Source organism: Rhinolophus sinicus, chromosome 18, assembly GCF_057876585.1.
Source record: "Rhinolophus sinicus isolate RSI-liver-muscle chromosome 18, RSI-T2T, whole genome shotgun sequence".
Lineage (NCBI taxonomy): Eukaryota > Metazoa > Chordata > Mammalia > Chiroptera > Rhinolophidae > Rhinolophus > Rhinolophus sinicus.
The window spans coordinates 91,817,925-91,835,844 of NC_142518.1; the positions used below are offsets into that span (position 1 = coordinate 91,817,925).

The following is a 17,920-nucleotide window of genomic DNA, read 5'->3' on the forward strand; positions in this document are numbered from 1 at the left end:
AAAGAGATAGGAGGGAGGAGAAAGAGGCAGAGAGAGAGGACAAGGAGAGGAGGTGAGGAGCTGTAGTGGAGGGGTGCAGGCCAGAAGTGGTTCCCCCGCCCTATCTTCCCCACATTACACTGGGGTCATCTCATTTTACTTTCTCCTGGTGACATAGCCTGAGTCTAGACACCCAGGTTACCACTTGGGCCATATTGTCCTCACCCTGTATCACCTCTGCAGGCCAGTTCATGACGCAGTGGTCAACGACAACCTGGAGACCATCTGGCTCTTGCTGTCTTATGGGGCCGACCCCACACTGGCCACCTACTCTGGACAGACGGCCATGAAGCTGGCCAGTAGCGACACCATGAAGCGCTTTCTCAGTGGTAAGCCCAGACCAGACTTGAAGCCATCATTGTGGGGACTGGCCTCTGATTCCTGAACTCCTGAGGAGATACTCATCTCCCTCCATGTACAACAGCTTCCGTGAGGGGTGTCAGCCCTCTTCCCAGGATTACCTTCAAGGGTCTCAGAAATCTCTATGACCTTTGAAAAGCCCAAAGGTCCACTTCCTCTTGTCCCTGTGCTGTGAGTGTCCGTGTTGCATGCATCCTCTTCAGGGCCCTGGTAGCCCGTGGGGTCACATTTCCCAGTGAGGCATGTGGGACAGGCCTCCTTGTGGAACAGCAGCCCCATTAATAGATTTAGCTGGGGGCAAAATGTGCTTTGAATGGGATGTCAGTTACAAAGAAGTGACACTTAGTGTTTTACTGTTGTTTTTGCACTTTCTCCTGTTGGTGATCACAGTGGAAACCGTGGGATCCCTTCTGATGCTTTATTCTTCATAGCCCTTGCCTGTGGTAACTGTGAATGTTCCCTCTGTGCCCCCCCCGGCCCCACCCGTTCCTTTGTCTTCCTGTCTCACCTACCCGTTCTGGAAAAGTGTCTGGTGTTCAGGCCCATGGCAAGGGCCACAAGCCAATAAGCATTTATTTTCTCATTAGTGGATGTCAGCTGTTTGTCTGCAGTTAGATAGCTCTACTGAGTTGGGCAGCAGGAGGAAGATAAGGAGGGAAGTCTAGCTTGGGCATGCTCATTGGGAATCTCCTCAGACCTGACCTCCAAAGGAAGGAACCCAGCCTCCTCAGTGACATCACAGCTGGGCCCTTGCTCTGACAGTTACTTCTTCAGATTGCTTAAGCGAAAGACAGATGGAGCAGATGGGAGTTGTATCACTGACACTCCTTGGAGGCATTGATGTTTGTGGTAGAACCCCTCTTCTCTTGGACTGGGAGCACACAGGACCAAGGACCAAGGCCACTGCCTGGTTAGTCCCCACCCTACAGAGAGACAGTTCTGGGCTCCTAATCAGGAGTTCATTTGTTTATCAATCAAAGGTTAACTAGGTAGCTGATGATGGAGGAAGAAACAAAGGAAACTGAACTGAAGATCCCCATGAAAGGGGGATTAGGTGAGAAGTGCAAGCAAATACTAATAAAAGCTGGAGGGGGAGCGATGGGAGGCTGCTGAGGGAGGCCCTTGGCTTCCAGTCCCCAGTCCCCAGTCAAGCAGACTAAACCCTGCAGTTGCTGGTCACTGTGTATGGGCCTCAGGCCTCACAGCTGGACCCAACCTCTCCCTGGCTCACAGAAGGAGGACTTCCTTTTACTTCCCCCAAGCTGTGGGGTCCCAGGCCCCTGAGGGGCAGAGCAACTTTGTGGTGCTCATTTAGCCATTTGTCCTGGGCCAGTGATAACTCCTATTCCTTTTAGCTGAAGCAGGGCTCAGGGCAAGCACTCTTTGTAGCCTCCTCCCACATACTATGCTCCACGTGTACTCTCATATATACACGTGTGTGGTTGTCTGCAGTCCACTAGATTCCCAGAAAAAGCTGACACAGATGACCATCCAGGGCATTTCAACTTGATAAAAGCATCACATGAAGCTCTGTCTCTGATCAACAGCTCTAATCTAGGGCCTCTGTGGACTAGAGACTGCCCCCATGAGGGTCTTGGGGCCTTCTGCATTCACATAAAGCTATCTCTGACCACTCGAGTAAGCAGATGAACTCTTTACGTCCCAGACCCCTTCTCCAAAATCCCAAAGGAATTTGAATGTTCAGATTATTTTAGATTAAGAAATAAAAAATAAACACGTTTTTCTCTCTTCTTATTATTTCTATTAACTCATCTCAACTACTAGTCAGCCTTTTGACACCTCCTTAAACTAACTCGAATGCCAGTCCCTGTTACAGAATCAAAAGAAGACTTAATTCCAGCACTTCCTAGCCTATCCAGGGCAAACACCTTCATTCAAATCTTGATATTGTTTCTCAGGTTTGTGGGATGGAGCTATAGCTTCATGATGGCGGCCAGAAGCTGAAGGGAGTGTTAAAACTGGGCCACCTCTTTTCTGTGCAAATATCAACTGGTGTTAAAGGTAGAGCTCTTTCTGGGTGTTATGGAGAGTGCTAGCAAGCCTGGGTAGGACCTTGGCCTGACATCCCAGTGAGGCAGGCATTGGCAGCAGTCAGCAGGCTTCCAGGAGGTGAGACTTGGGCCCAAAGACTGTTTTTGGGGGGACGAGAGGACAATACTCAGGGCCTTTTTAAAAAATTGAGGTGAAATTCACCTAACAGCTATTTGGAAGTGAACAATTCAGTGATACTTAGTATATTCACAATGTTGTGCAACCATCATCAGGGGCTTTTTTTGGTTCCTTGAACTGAGTATTTCTCCCTCTCTCCCTCTCTCCTCTAATCCTGGTACCCCTCCTCCCAGATCTCAAGGAGCCACTGGGTAGAGTGGCATTAGTGGCTGCAGGAAGCACCATGAGGTTGGAGTGGCAGTTCCCTCCACTGTCCCACATCCCCAACCCCTACACCTGGCTGCATTTTTTTTTTTACCTTGCCTTTCTGACTGAGGTATTTAAAAAGCTTTTTTGCTGTTCATCCCCAAGCATTTGCCTGACCAGAATCTCCATAGATTAATTGTCTTCTTCCTCCCCTAGTGGAGATCCCACTGGGCAGAAAATGAAGGCGAATCCCCATAGGGTGCCAAGGGCTCCATTTTCTGCAGGCAGAAAAAGTGAGTGAGAACATCAGGGTTGTGCCTCATGTAGAGCTTCCCTCACTTTGTACAAGGCCCCTGTTCTTGAAGAGTGTGAGAATCAAATCCTCTTTTAAATACACAAAGGGATGTCACTATTTACAGGTATCCTGTAGTGAATCCTTTTGTGAAGCAGAAGATGTTGGTATTCACATCTAGGTTGTAAATGTGGGTTTTCCTATATTGGGTTGGCCTACAGTGAAGCCCATTTCTCCTGAGATTATGAAGGATGTAGCAGCACTCCTTCATCCATTCATTCATCCATGCATTTATGGAGCCCCTGTTGGGTTTCAGGTATAATGCTGGATACTGAAGGCCAGGCAGTGAGCCCTTTCTCTTTCCTTCTGGGGCTTGGAGCACCAAGCCATCCAAACCATCCCAAAGGCCTTGGGAAGAAATACCTTATCCTTCGGCCGAATGACAGGCAGGCATGTGACTGATTTGCCTTTGACCCTTTGAAGATCCAAGCTAGCCAAGGGAAAACAGATTTGTTTTTCCTCCTCTGTCGGAAAGAATGTGGGGGCTGGGGGCCATTGTTGCCATTTGGTTTGGGGCATGGGAGGAAGTATCAGGACTGCTTTTCCTTCCACTGATGAAAGGGTTAGCAATTTACCACTTGAGGTCACTGAATCACAGGTTTTTGTTTTTCCTGTCAGAGACCTCTGCCATATGATCCATGTCAAAGACCACTTGCTTTTTGTTTTTCTCTCCTTTCATGGCTGGCAACTTGATTGGAGGAGATGGGGACGGGTATGATGGGACCCTGGAAAATAGAGAAACTCTAATTGCCAGGGTGATCGCTCACACTGAGTACTTATTTATTTATTTTTTTATCAAGGCGAAATTCACATAAAATTAACCATTTAAAAGTAAACAATTCACTGGCATTTGTGTGTTGACAATGTTGCACAACCACCACCTCTATCTAGTTCCCAGATATTTTCATCACCACAAAATGAAACCCCATACCCATTAACCAGTTGCTTTCCATTTCCCTGTCCCCCCAGCCCCTGGCAACCACCCATCTACTTTCTGTCTCTGGATTTGCCCATTCTGGACATTTCATATAAACAGAATCACACAATGTGAGGCCTTTTGTGTCTGACTTCTTTCACGTTGCGGCATGTTTTCAAGGTCCATCCATGTGGTAGTATGTTTAAGTACTTCCTTCCTGTTAAGGTTGAATAATATCCCATTGTGTGGATGTCCATTTTCTTTTTTCATTCATCAGTTGACGGGCATTTGGGTTGTGTCCACCTTTTGGTGATTGTGACTAGCACCACTATGAATGTGCGTGTACAAGTATTTGAGTACCAGTTTTCAGTTCTTTTCGGTATATACCTAGGAGCAGGATTGCTGGGCTGAGGGTACTTTTGAAGGAAAGGATAAGAGTAAAAGACTGAAAATTGTGGGAAGTGGCAAGGGAGAGTTAAGGAAAAGAAAAGTCACTCTTCCTCCTGATTGTATGTGAACACCTGAGAGGAAACGTGACTCGCAGTTTTGCCATCAAGCAAACCTTGCAGTTTCTTCTTGTGTACCACTCACAGGCTTGTTCTAACTTTTGCATCTTTGCTCACGCCAGTTAACTTTTGGCTGTCTCAAAAAGGTAAATTCACCTGCAGATGACAAAGATTTGCTGTTAGTGAGGAGAAATAGAGGAATGAGCCAGGGGCTCTGAAGGCAGTTCCTAGAGAGGAGCCCTAGAAATGTGTTGAGCTAGGGTGCTTGAGGGAATTCTCCAGCAACCTCTCAGGGGGGACAGCAGTCATTGGAATGCCTAGGTTTCAGCATGCTGGTTAAGCAAGCACATTACTTTATAGTCTTGCCTTGTAGTAATCCCTCCCTCCCTTCCTTTCTTCCCCATATATTATGCTCTTACTGTGTGCCAGGCACCTGGGCTTAGGTGCCAAGGAGACAATGATGAACAAGACAGATGTGGTCCCTGCCTTTTGGGAACTTAGGATCTTATTCCTTTATCTCCTAGGGCACCTAGCATAGGGCTAGGCACAGAATAGACACCTACCTACCGAGTTTCCCGAAAATAAGACTGGGTCTTATATTAATTTTTGCTCCAAAAGATGCATTAGGACATATTCAGGGGATGTCATCCTGAAAAATCATGGTAGGGCTTATTTTCCAGTTAGGTCTTATTTTCGGGGAAACCTGGTAACTGACAAATTATTTAAGAAGAAGAAACTACTGCTAACTTTCAAGTGGCACAGGGTACAGAAGAGCACATAAGCTGGCAGCAATCACCTCAGAGTTTTTTTCATGAAGTGCACAAAAGATCTAATGTACGTGACTGAAGGTTTTTCATTCTAGCTGCTCAAACATTACTTTGAAAGCTTCTCTCTGGCTGCCTTTTCCTACTGGAAGAAAGCCTTCATCTCCTAGAAGGTTGCTAAAAAAGGACTTCTTTCAGCAGGTCAGAACAGCTAATAGGCATTTTTTGCTGATAGGAAGGTATGTTGGAGTTCAGTGGTACCTTCCATTGGGGGAAACTAGCTCCACTCCTTTAAAAGTGGCTGCCTACTTCCTCCTGGGATTTTGTTTTTAGGGGACACCCTCACCTCACCTGTGCCCTTTGGACTCTCTCTTGTTCTGTTGCCCAGGTATCACTTAAGGGCTGGTGGCACCCATATACAGCTAAATCAGCTTGCCAACTGTACTAGTTGGCATATTGACAACTGCTGGGCCACGTACCCAAAAATGACACAATTGAATTTTTCATGAAAATCTGCTTTTTGTCCATGTGAGTTTGAGAGGTGAAACAGTTCCACTAGATGATGCTTAGCTAGGAAACAAGGAGGCTAAAGGGTGACCTAATATCTGTCCTCAGATCAACTAATCAATTTTTTTTATTGTAGGAGAATGCTTATAACATAAAATTTACTATTTTAATCATTTTAAAGTGTACAATTGAGTGATATTAAGTACATTCAGAATGTTGTGCAACTATCACCACTATTGAGTTCCAGAATTTTTCTATCACCCCAAAAGGAAACCCTGTACCCATTAGGCAGCCATTTCCTGTTCCCTCCCAACCGCTGATCTGCTTTCTATCTCTATAGATGTTCCTGTTTTGGATATTTCATATACATGGAATCATACAATATGTAGCCTTTTGTGTCTGGCTTCTTTCACTTAGTGTAATGTTTTCACGTTTTATCCATATTGTAGCATATATCGGCACTTCATTCCTTCTTATGACTGAATAATATTCCATTGTTTGGATATCAGCTGAATGACATTTGGGTTCTGTCTACTTTGAAGCTATTGTGAATAGAGTTGCTATGAACATTTGGGTATAAGGTTCTGTTTGAACACCCATTTTCAATTCTTTTGAGTCTGTACCTAGGAGTGGAAGCAAAAGGTTTTTGTCAGGGTAAACTTGGCCATCTCCCCCATGTTTTTCAAACATGAAACAGAGGAATTGTGCTTCCTTATCTTACTTTGAATTTGGGGAGATCATTATTGGATAAATGAACATTGTGACCAGCAGGGAATTAAAATCTTATGGTAGGTCTAGGATTCTGCTTAGAGAGTAATTCCCTACACCGTTTAAAGCAGGGATCCCAGACCTAAATGCCTTCATGTAAGAGAGCAGAGCAGGCTGGTTGAATTGTAGAGCAGCACATGTTGCCTCTCCCTCTAGCCAACTGTTGACATGCAGGAATGTGGCTATAGTGTTGCCAGATCTGATATTTTTTTTCAAGAAAAGTTGGAAATCTGGATTTTTTAAGTGAAATTTTTCAATTTTAAAATGATGGATGCTAATCTATTATTGTTGTTGTTGTTGTTGTTTGTTTAAAACACTGGGCCAAACCCCAGGTGGTCAGTGGGCTGCCTTTGGCTCCTAGCTGCTGGTTTGCAACCTCTGATTGATAGCTGGAAGCATGTCACTCTCTTGTCACTCCCGGCCCCTGTTGTGGTCCTTCCCTTCTCCCATTCTCCTAGCCCCACATGGACGTACTTTGCTTCCAGATTCTTTCTCCAGCCTACCCTCCTTGTCTCACTGCCTTCTCTTCTTTCATCAGATCACCTTTCGGATCTTCAGGGCCGGGCAGAGGGTGATCCTGGTGTATCCTGGGATTTTTACAGCAGTTCTGTATTGGGTAAGCTTTCAGTGGGATTCCTCCTTCCTCTCCCATGGCTCAGAGATGCAGGATTTCCTTTGGGTTTCACTGATTCTTTTCAAAGGCAGGAGTGACCCTGTGGAGATAGCCCTTCTTCCCCTGTTAGTATCTTACAGACCCTTTCAGCCCAAACCCTAGTGTATTCCTCCCCCAGACTCAGAAGTCATTGACCTAAATCAGGAGATGCCATTGATTTGGACAAAGCTGTCGCTCATTAGCCCTCTACTGCTCTCCATCCTGGGTATTTATTTTTAATTCTCTCTCTTCCAAGATCCCTTTCTCCTCCCTTGTTTTTTCCTAATCCTGCCAGAAGCCCCACCCCTATGCACGTTGTCACCTCATGTGGCATTTCTCACACTCAAGAGGGACCTAACTCCTCATCTGGCAGCTGCCATTTCCTCCCGCCCCTGCCCCTACAATGCACACAGTTTCTGAGATAGCTGCTGTCTCTCGAGCCCTTAGCTTTCTTCTTTTGGAAGAGCAGCCAGTCTTTATCTGTGTCAGTCATCTGGCATTCACCATCAGGCCAAGGGCTGCAGATTGAGGGAGGCACCCACCCCTGAGCTTGAAGGAAGCTAGAGCAGGAGGTTGGGATGGAGTGAAACAAGGCATACCCAAACACGTGGCTGACACGTGGCTGGGGGAAGGGAACGGTCTGAGCCCCATCCAAGCTTTTAGGGATCCCAGCAAGCAATCAGGATGATTTGGGAAAGCTGTGAGAAGTGAAGGACAGGTCTTTCTTTCTTTCTTTTATTTTATTTTATTTTATTTTATTTTATTTTATTTTATTTTATTTTATTGGGGAGCAGTGTGTAAAAACAGGACCCATCAGCTCCATGTCAAGTCATGTTTTCAGTCTAGTTGTGGAGGGCACAGTTTCACTGGTCCATGTGGGAATCGAACTGGCGACCTTGGTTTTATGAGCGCTGCGCTCTAACCACTGAGCAAACTGGCGCCCTGAAGGACAGATGTTTTTACCTTGCCTTTGACTGTGGTAGTATCTTTAGGCTTCCATCTCCAACAGCTGAGCTGCTCATCCTTCACATCACCTTGCTTTTTTCCGATTGAAATGTGGAGGAGTATAATGAATCTCTGGCCACAAAATACTGTCTTCCAAGACTAGAACGTTCATGTGCTCTCCCAAGGATGGAAACTATGGGATTAGTACACCTTGGCCCACGCCAGGGGGCTGATGACTTGTTTATCAGGAGCTAATCACCCACCTTCATAACCCTTTGTCTCGTTGGAGCATTTCTGTTCTTCGGTTTGTGCATGTAGCTAATTCCTAATTCCCTGTGTGCTCTCCTTATAGAGGAAAAAGACGGGTTTGCCTGTGACCTCCTACATAATCCCCCTGGGAACTCTGATCAAGAAGGAGATGATGGGGAAGAGGATGATTTTATGTTTGAGTTCTCAGACAAGCCTCTTCTCCCTTGCTACAACCTCCAAGTGTCAGTGTCCCACGGGTAAGTGTCTAAGAGATCTATGGGGACTGAGGACCAGGATCCTGGCAACCCCTGGCCTGCTTCCCTGCGAAGGGTAGAGTTCTCCAGAAGGAAGCTGAAACCTGGAGAACAAATGCTGGAGCATGGGAAAGATAATATTTGACCACCGCCAGCCTGACTTTCTAGCCCAGATTGGTTATGTTCACAATAGAAGCTGTAAGCTCTGGATACATTGACTATATTTATTTCCCAAACCCCAGATCTAGATTCACTCTCTAAAGGATTTTTGCGTTGTTCCTGAGTGTAAGAGATAATCTGGGAGATATTTGGGCTGATGAACTATTAAAATCTCTGGAACATTTTTGTGGTTTCTGGGGACAGCGAGACGGAATTCTGAAATTGAGAGTCTTGGAAAAGCCGGGACATATGGTTGCCATAACTATGGAGCCAATGGTCCTTAAGTAATCCACAGGCTGGTTTCTCATAGCCTTAATGCTGGCAAGATGATGGCAACGGCGCTGTCATCTCAGATTACTATGTATTTATAACAGGGTTCACCCATTTTTGGAGACTAGAATATACCTGACACTTAACATTAGACTGAACCCAATTTAATCTTTATTTGATGATTCAGAAGGGAGCTGGACAGACTGCAGGGCTGTGGTTTTTGTTGGGTTCACTGTACGGCAACAAGTGGCAGTGCTGGTTAGGACTATGCAGGATGAATTGTCCTTTTGTTCTTAGCCTCCATCATTAAGTATTTTCTTCTTCTTGGTGTAGTCACATATTTTAAATACCTTTGCAAACACTTTTAAGGATACTTTTTTGATATCTATTCTTAAAAAATCAGATCCTACTTTTTGTTAAGTGAAAGAGCATGAAGTGCACATGATAGAGAAAGGTGTGGACAATGGATTATGAGCCATTCAACTGAGCCCCTCTGTTGACGACTCTAACCACTTGACCACAGTTTCTTTGCATACCTTCCCTCATGAACTGATAAGCATTAAACTAGCCTATATGATGACACTAGTAGAGATCAAGTTTCAGGGGCTTTTGGTCCTTATTCTTCTGCACATAAGCTGATCCTAAGGGCGGGGTTAGACCTCTGAGATATAGTATTGCACGGTTAATTCCTCCAAAGTATTCAGCACCTCCCTCTCTGAAACAGGATCTGGGGCCCCAGGCACTAAAAGGACCAGGGTAGTGTGCTTTAGGTGTGGACAGAACACAGGCAACCAGGGCTGTGCACCACTTAGCAAGCGGGTGGCAGGCAGGCTTTCGGTTGAGAGTTTGGTGTTGCCAAAGCTGCTTTTCCTGATGTTACATCCTCCAGCGCCTCTTCTGAATCTGTCCGTCCCCACAGCTGCAGCACGATGTGAAAATTTTGTTTTGCAAGAAGTAGTAGGGGGTGTAGAACAATGACTCTAAGGCCCTGTAGCATTCAGAAGTGACTTCTGTATCGTCAAAGCAAAACTGAATTCTGATCTTTAGTGTTAATGTTTTGGGGTTTTTTTGCATTCTTTGAAGGTAAGGTTCCAAGTATATGGTATCTGTAGTCCCTTTCTCTTACCCCAGAACACTCCATTCCCTGATTGTGAGATGACAGAGTTTGTGCTCATTTGGAAGAAATGTTGCATTTTAGGAATAAGGATTGTGGGTCTCAGTAGAAGTTTTAGGTGCTGTACAGAACCTTCAATTACATAAACATGTCTTAAGCAGTTGCACCAGGTCAGACACTGAGGACCAGAATACAGTTCTGGCCTTCAGAGAGTCTCCAGTCTAGTGGAGGAGACAGACAAGTATAAAATTAACCCTAATAGAAGGCCAAATGTCCTAAGCAAATTTATTATTGTTAACAACACAAACAGTTCAGAAGAGTGTCAAGTAAAAAATAACAGTTCTAGTCCACCCTGAGCCCCCATTCCTATGCCACAGAGAGAACCAAAGTTTATGTTTCTTTTGTATCCTTTCCAAAATGGGCTCCATTAAAAGTAGTATAATAGGGGTGTGAACCAAGTGCCAGAGACTGTGGAAGATGGGACGAGCAACCAGTTACATCGGGGGAAGTCTTCATGGGTGATATGGCATCTGATCTGGGCTGGAGAGGAGAGGATGAGGGAGGGCGTGGCATGAGCAAAAGGCACTGAGACATACACGTTCATAAAGCAAGGCTCGTCCTTCCTCAAATGGCTGGCACTTGGTAGAGTGGGGAATACAGTGTGTGTGTGTGTGTGTGTGTGTGTGTGTGTGTGTGTGTGTGTATGTTACTGAGTGGAGATTGGGCTGAAAAGGTTGAATGGGGTCATGTTTGGAAGGTCTTGCATAATATCATGTGAAAGAATTTGGATTTTTTTTTTTTTTTTTTTGCTGGAGGTACTGGGGATCCATTGAAAGCTGTTTAGGGAGTGAATGAACAGGTCAGATTTTCTTCTTAGAAAACTTAATAGTAACAGAGGTTCCAGTGTGGGTGTGGAGGAGGGCAGAAGAGTGACTCTTGGCAGTTAGGAGGCTGAGTCCAGGCCAAAACTGGTGAGGACCAGACCTGGGACAGTAAATGGCAAGAAGAGAAAGCCCAGGAAACAGAGACCACTGACATGAGGATGCAGCATTTCTTCCTGGTTTAGTCAACGCAAGCGTTTGGCCTATGACTGGCCTCTCCAGCACCCCTCCCAGCTGTCCCTAGCCTGCCACTCAGTCGGGTGTGCTCAGCAAAGGCAGACTTGCTGTAATGTGAGCTCCAGCCCTGCAGAAATGATGGTGTTGCTGCTGGAGGAAAAAAAAAAATCTTGTCTAATGCATTCCAGAGCCAAAAAGAAATGCCTTTTGGATTACCCGCAGTGTCGGCCTTTCTCCATGGCCCCCCCTCTGCTGGGGAAGATTTTGGAGAACAAGGAGGCAAGGGAAGCAGGAGTGAGAACAGGAAAGGGAAACCAGCCCGGGCTGGCAAGGGTTGGTGGGGGAGGAACTGGTCCTAGCAGATGATAAATTCCAGGTCATCGTTGTAGGTAAGGCCTCAGGAAGCCTGCTAAGAGTTTTAGCTTCTGGGAGACCCCTTTCCCTCCTGCTCCCACTTTTTGGAAGAGGTCAGTTATGGGTTGAGTGCTTGTCATTTAGCTGAAAGCTGGGCCAGCCAACAGAGGGGGCAGAAGCAAATTTTTGCCTTAGCTACACCCAAGAAGCCTCTGGTTTAGTGCAGGTAGCCAGACTTACAGCCTTCCTGGGTCTTCCAGAGTGGTCCCAGTACCTCCGCCACTTCCCCTCAGCCTCCTTCCCTAATTCTCATCCTTGCCTTTTCCAGGCCCAGCAACTGGTTTCTCTTTACCGATGTCCTGAAGAGGCTGAAGCTTTCCTCAAGGATCTTTCAGGCTCGGTTCCCGCACTTTGAAATTACCACCTTGCCCAAGGCTGAGTTCTACAGGCAGGTGGCCTCCAGTCAGCTGCTGACCCCTGCTGAGAGGCCTGGAGGCATGGACGAATGCCCCCCAGGCTCCTCTGAGACTGTGGAGCTGGTGCGGTATGAGCCTGAGCTACTTCGGCTCCTAGGGTCTGAGGTGGAGTTCCAGCCTTGGAACAGTTGACCAGGAAAACAGCCCCTCCCTTTTCTTCTTTCTCCTCCCAAGTTCACCCTTCCCCACCTCCTGTCCCCCCCCCGCCCCCCCGCCGAGCACCAGACTGCAGAATGAGGCAATAATACGGACCAACAAGAAGCCGCCTTATCAATGCCAGCATTAGTGACTGGATTTTTTGGGGGGAGGGCAGGTTACAATTAGTTCTCATCTCCCTGTCATCGTTATTGTTGTGTGGTTGGTGATGAGGGTGGAAAGTTGAACTCCACGTCTGAGGACAAGAGGTCTCTTGGGTGGTAGGCGGTGGCACCAGGTTCCCTTAGACTGGCCTCCTTGTGTATGACCAAGACAAAATCTTGGCCCTGGGTGGCTGTGGCCTGCCTGGAGGAGAAATGAGAAAAGTTAAATCTCTGAGTGCCCCCTCTATTCCCCTTTGTTCTTCTGTCTTCCATAGTATTTATTTTATTAGTATTTAATTTGTATTGTTTCATTGGTTTCTGATAAGTCTATATCACTGTGATGATTTGAGACAACTTGTTGTATTGAGGGACTTTCTTTACCTCCTTTCTTTGTTTTTCTTGATTAAGCTCTGGAGCTGCTCCCTCCCTCCCTCCCTCTGAGAGTTTCTGCCAGCTCCCCTCCATCACTGGGGAGGGGACAGAAAGGGGTAGGTGGCCATTGACTTGTGACTGATGAAGATGGCTGGTGCTGGCCAAGGGCTGGAGGTTGGGGGTAAATCCTGAGGCTTTGGTGCTCCCCCACCCCCAGTTTTTCTCATTTCACCAACCCCTGCCCTTTGCAGCAGCCCTGATATCTTGAGATTAGTATTTACTGGGGATGGGAGAGGATTGTGGGAGTGAGGGGTTAATGAGTTACTTTAATAAAGGAGAATTGAGAATGGGCCTGAAGGATGAGGTTGCCCCCTCCTCATGCTTCCTTCTGCTCCCTCAGAGTGCACAATATGGGTTTGTTCCTGCAGCTATTCCCCTTGCACCCCCAGCCACCTCACACAGGTCTGCCCTGACCCTCTCTGGATACTGAGCCTCTCAACTCCCAGCTCATGCCCCCCATTTCTTCTTACCAGACTCAAAGCACCCCTTGCCTCTCTCCTCCCCCCTTCTCCCTCTGCCCTCCATTCTTCCTTGGAATCTGTAGAGGGCTCTTTGGTTGATTGCCAGATGTGAAATCCAGGCCTCAGCTGTTTCCTAGGTGAGGGCAGGAGACTTGTCTCAGGCAGGGAACCAGGCTGAGAGCTTGGCCTTGGGCCTCCAGCATTGGGATAGTTCAGGGAGAGAGAGGGAGGAGCTTAGGCTGCTTCCCTGTCCCCGCCCCCCTCTGTGGCATTGTCTTTCCCATTCTTGTTCTTATTTTTCTACCAATTGCTATTTTTCCGAACAATCCTTGTAGAGTACGTGCCATCAAAAGGCGGGAGGGCCTCACTGTGGCCGGCTCTGGTTGGAGATGGTACAGTTTTATTGTACAGGTGCTAAAACAACAACAAAAGAAGAAAATGGAAAAAAAAAGACAAAAATATGCCAGTTTGGGGATAGGACAATCTGTTCTCTGGAGACTCCTGACCCATGTGGGAGCATTGGTGGTTCTTTTCTATGTATTGTTTGTTCTTGGTTCCCAGGGGGAGGTTCTCAGCCCCCTTCCGTAGGACTGCTCCCCACCCCCACCATACTGCCCCGTTGGTTTTGAACAGTTGTTCTCTCTTTTAAAACATACTATATATATATATATATATATATATATATATATATATATATATATAGTCAAGGGGTTTTGGGTTTTAATTTTTTGGTTTTGTTGGGGTTCATGGTATTTTGTGGTTTATTTTATGTTTGCCTTTACTTTTTTGCATTTGGGTGTGTATTCTGGCTGCCCTTTATGTTTCATTTTAAGCAACTGGCTGTGGAGTCAAAAACACTTGCATACTGAAAAACCTGTGTCAGGGCTTCTGTCTCCTGTCTCTCTTTACTATTCTCCCATATTGGCTTTTCCTTGGTTAAAGAAGATGGGCATCCTGATGAGGTCAGAGGGGGAAACCCTGATACTGCTTTGCAGTTTTCAGTTTTTAAGGGTGCAACAAAGGAGGACAAGGTGGAGTGGCTAGTAAACATTTGGGTCACTGGGGCAAGATCTGGGAAGAAAAGGAAAGGCAGGGGCAAATCTGGGTGTCTTGGCTGGGGGGGAGAATTGCGTACCTGCACTGGTTTAGGAGTGTGTGTGTGTGTGTGTGTGTGTGTGCGCGCATGTGCATGTGTGTGTGCCTGCGTGCACGTGTGTGAGTGTGCGTGCACATCCCTTGTTTGCCACAGAAGTAGCAGGCTAGGAGGGAGGAGGCCTCTTTCAGTGGTGGTAAGGAATGATCCTCTAACTCAAGGACATCACCTGCCTGCTGTCTGTCTTTCCTGCCCTGGACCACCCATATAGGCATCTCACTACATGGTCTTATCACTGCCTTCACTGTGTGCCAGTGTCCCCCTTGCCCACCCACACAGTGCAGACCTTCTGAGGTCCTGGTTTCCTAAGTCCCGGGTATTATGGAGTCAAGATGCCCAACTTTCCTGGATGCCTTGGATTTTACCACCTTTGTTCCCACTTCTGAAAAACAGTGGGAGAAAGCTATGATTCCTTCTGACCACTGGCTCCAGAATGTGCCTGTTACTGTTTGAGGGGAAGGGGATATTTGACAGACCTGGAATGAGTCCCTTTTAAGCAGTATTCTTAGGGTCTCTCACTGTGGCTTAAGTCTCTAGAGAGCCTTGTCAGTGTATAGGCCAGGGGATCTCTGTGTCTGGCCAACTGGAGTCCAGTCATCCCCAGAAAAGAACTGTTAGCTACTCTTTTTGCTCAAGCCCCAGGAGCAGCCTTGACCCGAGTCTTTCTGCCCAGATGTAGGAGCATCATCCCTTTTGAGCCCCAATATGAATAGTCCTCATTGGCTTTTTCACTTCCCTACTTTCTGATCCAGAGGCCCTCTGGAATAGGTGCTTCCTCAGGTTCCCAAATAACCCTGTAACAGTACTGATTTTAGGTCAGCCCTCTGCTTGGCACTTGCAGTTAAGAACTCAGACATGTCAATAGGTCATGAAAGCCATATGATGAATGCAAGGACTCAGGTAGGCAAGATGGTCTGGGAGCTTGAAGGGATGGGCAAGGGTACTGGGGTGTTTGGAAAGACTTCCTGGGAGAAGTGATGCCTGTACACTTATGTAGAGAAGTAGGAATTAGGGGTGGCAGGGAAGAATCTTTGAACTGAGGAGATAATCTGTGCAAAGGCTTGGGGACAAAGAGGGTAGTATATGCAGGAAACTACAGTCCACTTCCGTATTGCCTCAGTTGAAAGGGACAGATGGGGAGGGTGCCCTACTGTCCATGCCAAGGCACAAGGCTTAGACTTTTGCCTTAGGTGATAGGGAACCAGAGAAAACTTGAAACTGGGTAGTGACAAGGTTTTTTTTTGTTGTTGTTGTTTTAATCGGTAAAAATTGTTGGAGGTGGGACAGGCAGAGGGAAGGAAAGAAAGGAAATTGCTTGACATTCCAAAAAAAAGGATGAAGGAAGAGTGGGAGCGGGGATTTCCTTTTAAGGAAGGAAGGAGATGCTGTGGGCAAAATGAGAATGACCCCAAAGGAATAGGCGATGGGCCTTTGGGGAACCGTGGACAGCCATGGGCAGTTGGGTTAGGGTGTGTGGGCGTGCACACCCCTTTATTCCCCTGGAGAAAGCAGGAGAGTTAAGTGGAACCAAACAGCTGTTTATTCTTTACTTGCTGTTGGGTTCCTTTCCTTACACCTTTTCTGGAGTCCTCTCACTTCCCTTTAGACAAGGTGGTAAGATCAAGGCAGGAGGTAGGGACCATAATATGAAATGTGCATCCCTGGTCGGGATTGGGGCAAGGATGGTGGCGTCTTATTAAATGATCTCCTAATCCTAGGGGAAAGCACCTGCTGCACCACTTACCACCCAGGCTGACCTTGGGTGAGAGCCTAATCGTTCCGAGCCTTCCTTGCTCCATCTGCCAAATGGAGCTCAATTTACCGACCACAGAAAAGAATCATACTAAGTAAACACGGCTGTTGAGCTGAAGTTAGTTCCTCCTACGTGCCGAGGTCGTGAGCCTACAGTTAATGATGGGCTTACCAGAATGTTCCTCTTTAGGGCGCAGGGTTGAAAGGGAGGCCCTGTTCAAGTGTCCGCGTTCCTGGAGAAAGGACTGTCTGCTATCTGTGCGTCCCTATTTCGGTGGGTGGGTGAGGGGCAAATTGGACACTAAACACCTGCCCCTTCTATATTCTTCTAACCTATAGCGGGGAAGCTTGTTGTGTGTTATCGTGTCCCGCCCCTGTCAAGACGTGAGAAAGAGAGGGGTCCACCCCAAGGGCAGCCTGCTTAGCTGCCAGGGGGAGGCGCCCGGTGCTTGGGGCTTTTGGACCCCGCCGCGGGGAGGGCCGGGACTCCACGTGTTCCCCTAGACCGCGGGTTTCCACCACGAGGGGGGCTGGCAAGCCAGCAGCGTCGGGCCGCTGGGTGCAGACGCCTCCCAGGTCCTGCGCGGGTCCTCCGGTAGCTGGGGCTTATGCAGCGAGAGCGGTGCGGGCCCTCCGCTGGCGAACGTATGTCGTGGGCGCTTCCATCGCTCTCTGATTTCAAGGTAGAAAGCTGCGCCGCGTTAATGTGTAAAGGCAGGCCATGGAGGGAAGCTGGGCCAGGCTGGGCGCCCTGAGGACGGGGCTGGGATGGCGGCCCCGGGATCACTCCCGCCGCCCAGGAGAGAACTGGAGGCAGCCGGGCTGCGGGGTCCGCCGCGTGTTCACCTGCTGGTTCTGGAAGCTGGGGGAGGGGGCCGCTGGGGCGGGGCCGGGACGCGACGGGCCAATGGGGAGAGGGCGTTCAACTGACTGCTACATTTCCCCTGGAAGGTGGAGGGGGTTGGGGCCAGGGTATAGTTCGGTTTCAGAGCAATGGAAGGCCTTGGTCGGGGCCGACGCCGCCCAGGGACAGTTTGGGGCACAGGGTCAGGACAGGGACGTAAAGATGCCGGCCGCGGCCGACTCCACCGGGAGCGACAGGCCCCGCCCCAGCCGCCGTTCCCTTCCCGGGCTCCGCCCGCCAGCGACCCGCTGTCGTCAGTTCGACAGCGCCCCCTTCTGGACATAGGCCCCCTTGTGTGGCGTGCCAGGGCCGCGGCTCCCGGGGGCTGAGACCGCGTGGGCCTCCCAGCCTTGGGAGCGGCCTGGCGGGTAATGAACTAACTTACCTCGGATCCAGAAACTTTGGAGCGGGAGGCAACGCCTCTTTAAAAATACGTGATGGGGTCAGAACGACCTACGTTCCTGACAATAACTTCTTGTCCTGCCCCTCCCACCGGGCCTGACCTTTATATCACTGCCACCCAAGAATGAGGAAACAATGAAGAGGCTGTCCCAGGAAGGTGCAGCAGCAAAAGGCAGGAGTTCAGGAGTCACCAGCAACACCTGGTGACAGCAAGGCGCAGCTAGAAACAGTTTTCGGCTCCTTGTGGCCACAGACACGGGCAAAGGAAACAGCTGCCTGCAGTATTATATGAGGTGAAAAAGCTCTGGTAGCCCCCAAGTATGGGTCGTCCTTCTCCCTCTCTTCTTGCCTGCCATAGTATAGGGCTGAAATCCGTTACTAGATACAGGACTCCTTCA

At 48.0% G+C, this 17,920-nt stretch overlaps 1 protein-coding gene across 7 annotated transcripts in view; it reads left to right on the top strand.

Annotated features, from left to right (window-relative positions):
• Positions 1 to 12,398, top strand: part of BCORL1 (BCL6 corepressor like 1) — a 66,970-nt gene extending 54,572 nt beyond the window's left edge. For all 7 annotated transcript variants that reach the window (XM_088794970.1, XM_088794967.1, XM_088794969.1 and 4 more), the window contains 4 exons: positions 223 to 368; positions 7,127 to 7,204; positions 8,538 to 8,691; positions 11,972 to 12,398. In XM_088794970.1, the coding sequence (XP_088651096.1) occupies positions 223 to 368; positions 7,127 to 7,204; positions 8,538 to 8,691; positions 11,972 to 12,251 (658 nt within the window). In that variant the 3' untranslated portion in view covers positions 12,252 to 12,398. The remainder of the gene's footprint in view (positions 1 to 222; positions 369 to 7,126; positions 7,205 to 8,537; positions 8,692 to 11,971) is intronic.
• Positions 12,399 to 17,920: the final 5,522 nt, after the last annotated feature.